This window comes from Haematobia irritans, chromosome 3 (assembly GCF_050003625.1).
Source record: "Haematobia irritans isolate KBUSLIRL chromosome 3, ASM5000362v1, whole genome shotgun sequence".
In the NCBI taxonomy this organism is placed as follows: Eukaryota; Metazoa; Arthropoda; class Insecta; order Diptera; family Muscidae; genus Haematobia; species Haematobia irritans.
In genome coordinates this window covers 137,201,735-137,206,682 of record NC_134399.1, presented here as the reverse complement: position 1 = coordinate 137,206,682, position 4,948 = coordinate 137,201,735, and the positions used below count along the sequence as shown (strand labels likewise).

Genomic DNA, 4,948 nt, shown 5'->3' with positions numbered 1-4,948 from the left:
GTGCCTTTTGGAGAAGCAAAATTCATCCGATCTGGTTGAAATTTGGTACGTGGTGGTAGTATATGATATTTAACAACCATGCCAAAAGTGGTCCATATCAGTCCATAATCATTTATAGCCTCCATATAAACCGATCCCGAGATTTGGTTTTGGGGCCTCTTGGAGGAGCAAATTTCATCCGAGTTGAAATTTGTGGATGACAGACTTTCGTAGAAGTTTCTACGCAATCCATGGTGGAGGGTACATGAGATTCGGCCTGGCCGAACTTACGGCCATATATACTTGTTTTTTTTTTCGTTTTATTTTAGCATTCTTACTTAACAGTATTACTAAATTGTTTAATAAATTTAATAATTGGAACTTTTCCATCCAGGTTTTGATAACATTTGATAAAAATATAAGCCATAGTCTTTCTCTTTTTTCTTTAAATGTATATGCCAATATTCGAAGGTGTTAAAATAGTTGTCATTTCCCGATAGTTGTCATTAAGCGATCTATTTAGTGACACTGGAAAAACCCACGCGTTCGCATTGGGAGGATCTTTTGATCAATAAGTGAACATAGTTTAGACGAGTACTAAGAGGACAAATGCTGTATCCTTTTTTATCTTGAACATTTTGCTTAGTTTAGAGTAAAGTAGAAAGTGTGGTTATTATAATACTGATATATTTAAATAAAACATAGATTTTTAAATAAACAAATAAAATAGATATCTCAGAGATTAACAGAAGTTCTTAAGTACAAAAAAAAAAATATGTATAAAAATTCAATGAAATTGTGAATAAAGTCTTTTGGAGGGTTATTTCAGGGATGTTTATTTTCTTTATTTCGAGATGTTGTAACTGATGCTGCTGAGGAAAAACGAGAACCAGAGCGTCCGTTCTGAGGAAATAGATTAAAGAGCTTATTGTACGAAAAAATAAATGTGAGGGTGCAGAACTTACTGGCTTTACTGTAGCTGTATTTGTATTAGGTGTTAACTTTGTCGATGTTTTGGAGGGCGGCAGCTTTGCCATCGACGAAGTAGACAAACGGCTCGATACACTGGATCGAGTGGATAATCCAGTACGCATAGAAGTTGAGGCAGCATTCGTACTTGCCTTTGTCTTTAGTGGTGATTTAGCCTTAAATTCAGCTATTGTTCTCCTTTTGAGATTTGCTGTTGAAGCAGAAGAAACTGGTTTTGCATTGGGAGTGGTAGACAGATATGAATATCGTGGTTTGGGTAAAGCACCAGCAACACTGGATCGTTTAACAGGCGATACCAGGATTGAAGGTGTGGAGCAGGCATTAGGGTAACCAGACCCAACACCCAATGTAGATGTTCGCCCCGATACCATGGGTGTTGTTGGCATTCTTTTAGACTTTTGTTTTACACTAGTATTATGAAGATCATCAAATGAGCCACTATCAGGTGTGGGAGGTGATGACTTTATCATAGGAGCTACTTTCTTCATGGGTAGAGTGGCTTTTAGAGGACCAGAAGATTTCATAACAGATTCGTTGTTAGTTTTGTGTCTTTTCTTCAAATCTGGCTTGAAATTAGGCATAGGCATGGGCCTAACGATGGCTCTTTGCTGTTGTGGCTGCTGTCCACTTTCGTGGTGAGTGTCAAGAGTTTGTGCCAAGCGAGCATGACCGGAGGATTTGTTGTCTAGACTGCAAAGAGAATTGATATAATTTTTTTTTAATTTCTTGATATTTTTCCAAACCAAAAAAATACCTAATACTTGATCTCCGTAAACCCACAGTTGTTGTATATGGAGTACCACTTGAATAAGAATTCCGTCTAACCATACGAGCTGGTGTACGAAATTCTGGTGTCTTGAATTCATGGTCATCTACTTCTGTTGTCTGTGTTGGTGGTGTCGATACGCAATCTGAATCATCCAGTGCTGTTGTGCTATTCTGTCTGGTAAGTGTTTTCGGTGTTGGTGATTGCAATGGTAACTGAACAATTTTTATCTTGTCATGTAAAGACAAAGACTGCGATCTTCTGCGCATTGCAGAATTTTTTGTATTCGCCTCCAATGCAGTTGTGTCATCCACTTCGGAGTTTTCCATATAACTGGCTACCATTGCAGCATTTTGTTTTACAGATGGAGCTATTACTGATATTGAATTGTTATGTTGTGGCATGGGTGTGGTGTTCATTACGACTATAAAAGTGGGATTTTGTTGACTATTTTGACTATTGTCTGAAGAATTATTGTGCATTAAAAGCTTGCTCAACTGCTCCACAATATCATTGACATCAGGTTGGAGGGTTAACTCTCCGTTGGAAGAATGTGGAGATAATGGATCAATTTCGGGTAATTCCAACACGTCTTTATCCTCTGCAGTCTCCCCGTCGTAGGTTGCCGAGGAACTAACCATACAGTTGGGCATTTCTGAAACTAATGGCTGGCTATCCAATACCCCTTCCGAACATGGAAGGTCCAAGTCAAATGTGCCTTGTCTTTTCATAGGCTGCCGTGGCTGGGCACAATTATCAATAGACAAACTATTGGGGCAAATGTCACTCTTGGAAGTTGATAAGGCAGAGCTTAGTGTTTCGAGAAGTTCTGAAGCATGTTTCTGCTTTCCTTCGGCAATGTCGCCTTTCTCTATTAGTGATTTTAAATCACATATAAGTGATTGTATATCATGATTGTTGTTGCTAGCCTTCTCATCTCTTTTGGTCTTTAGCTTAGATCGAATGGCTTCCAAATCAATTTTTTTGAACTTTGTTGTAAGGCTTTCATTTTCAATATCTTGAGGGTTTCTTGAGCAATCAACTATGGGAGAGGTATTGTGAACAACCGGTGATGGAAGTTCACTTAGCATTGGTATTTTAAGCATCTCTAAATCTGCTTCGAAATTCTTCTCTGCTTCGACTAATGCGGGAGGTTCTTCAGCCATAATATCAATATCATCATCCACAAACTTTAGCGGTGACTCCGCTGCCAATGAAAATTCACAATACATGGAAGCCTTCGACATGGAAGATGATTTGGGTGTCCCCATTGAATCCATTTCCTCCAAAGACGCACGACGAGATGAAGGAGAATTAAAGGCTGCGTTTGTAACACTTAATTTCAATAAACGTTTCCTATATTCCATAGCTTTTTTTATTTTAGCACTGGATGTCACTTCTGCACTGTTATTGGGCGTAGAATCTGTGTCGGTTCCAGAGTTACTGTCACCGGGAAATTTGTCCAATAACATTACAGGTGGGCTTTCTGCGTCAAGGTCAAAATCCTTCACTTTACTTTTAAGCTTCTCATCCTCTCCATAGTTAGCGGCATCTAATAGATTCTCGTTACTCAAGGACAGTAAATTACCAACCTTAACCTCAATGGAAGGTGGCTTAGTACACATACGGGCTTTAAGGCAAGCTTGTCTTTCGACAATCTCGAAAGGATCATCCTGACAATTGGCCAGTTTTTGAACGCAATCAAATGGGTTGTTATCTAAACTATCACGTTTTGCAAATGGAGGGGAAAAATTAATTAACGCTTGATTTTCGGACGGCAATTCTGGCAAGGAAGTTTCAGTCTTTTTAGGAGAGGGCTCATCTAAACTTAAGTCTATTAAATTAGCACAATCTATATCACACATTATATTTTACAAAATAAAAGGAATGTCGATAATAAACAATTTCTCTATATTTCTTTACATTGAATGACTGACGTCCTTCGAGATTCGAGCGGTGTTTTCAAAAATATAAAAATAATGGTTTACCTGTCAAGAATACTGGGTAAAGGTAAAAAATGCTGCCAAATTGAACAGTAAGAATCTGCAGAAGATTAATCCATGATTCAACTAATTAAGGTACTACAACCAGTGTTACCGTTGTGCGACTTTAGTCGCATTTTGCAACTTTTTTTTTGCGCCATGCCACTTTTTTTAAATATTCAAAAAGAGCGAATAATTTTTACACATGGGAATACGGCGTGCGTCTTTCCGTTACTTAAGTTGGTTCAGTGTTCAATTTTCAATAGATATTTCTTCTGCCTCCACCCCGCCAGGGTCCGGATCATGGTGTGCACGCTGTCCCTACGTCATGGGGACGAAGCCCTCACGGGCGGGAAAGTGAGCGATGGGACCGTTCGAATATATGTGCGTCTTTCCGTTACTTAAGTTTGTTCAATGTTCAATTTTCAATAGATATTTCTTCTTAACGCTTTAGAGGATTTGCTTTATACATATATGAATTTGCGGCATATAAACTAGCATTACCTCATAACAGATTGTGCTGAAAGTAATCTTGGTTTAGGCCGGTACTATGTTCATTCTTGCAAAAAAATGTTATAGAATCCATTATTTCGCACATAGAAAGCCGTGTTTATTTAGGTAACAGGGAGCGCTATTTAACAGGGAGCGATATTGAATTAAGTTGGTGGTTACTGCTTGCTATTACAAAATTAACATTTTATTTCTCCTTGAGCAATTGATCTGCTACTTCTTTGATCCTTTGTATATTTTTGGAACAAAATGATCCGTGTTTGCGTTATAAACCCACACAAATAGTTTTAATAAATAAATTGTTTCCTATTTCACATTGCAAATGGCGCCATGCTATAAACGTCAGTTTTTCAATTGGAAAAAACAAAGTACCACAAATGGAAAAATTTCGTTAGTTTTTCACATTTTGTGATTTTGTATGGAGTTTCAACGCGATAACAGAGTACCGGCCTTTTGATGAAAAACTAATTAACAAGAAGATTAAAAGTTAAATCCTGCAGATCTATGTTATCAACCTTAAATTTTCTCGATATGGATGTTGAAGACCGGATTTCAATTAATGATTTAAGGCCGGTACTATGTTCATTCTTGCGAAAAATTTTTATGGCAACCCCCTGCCAACATTTTTTGAATTTGGGGACTCTTTTGAGAATCCCCACTACGTCGAAAACAATCATATACGACATCAAAAACTCGTCGGAAAAGCGCCGTCACTATTGAG

General features: G+C 37.9%; 1 protein-coding gene across 1 annotated transcript; it reads right to left on the bottom strand.

Moving 5' to 3' along the window:
• Positions 1-649: 649 nt before the first annotated feature.
• LOC142229745 (uncharacterized) lies at positions 650-3,708 on the bottom strand. Its single transcript, XM_075300312.1, has 3 exons — positions 1,724-3,708; positions 945-1,659; positions 650-882 (listed from the first exon to the last, which is right to left on the bottom strand). Exons 1-3 carry the CDS (start codon positions 3,598-3,600, stop codon positions 805-807), a joined length of 2,670 nt encoding a protein of 889 aa, XP_075156427.1. The 5' UTR covers positions 3,601-3,708; the 3' UTR covers positions 650-804.
• Positions 3,709-4,948: the final 1,240 nt, after the last annotated feature.

Excerpts from the sequence above, each read along its gene's own strand:
- LOC142229745 (XM_075300312.1), bottom strand. The coding sequence starts at position 3,600 with ATGTGTGATATAGATTGTGCTAATTTAATAGACTTAAGTTTAGATGAG. Across the intron at positions 1,660-1,723 it reads TTACGGAGATCAAGTATTAG|TCTAGACAACAAATCCTCCG; the intron begins GTATTTTTTTGG and ends TTCTCTTTGCAG. Across the intron at positions 883-944 it reads ATACAGCTACAGTAAAGCCA|AACGGACGCTCTGGTTCTCG; the intron begins GTAAGTTCTGCA and ends CTATTTCCTCAG.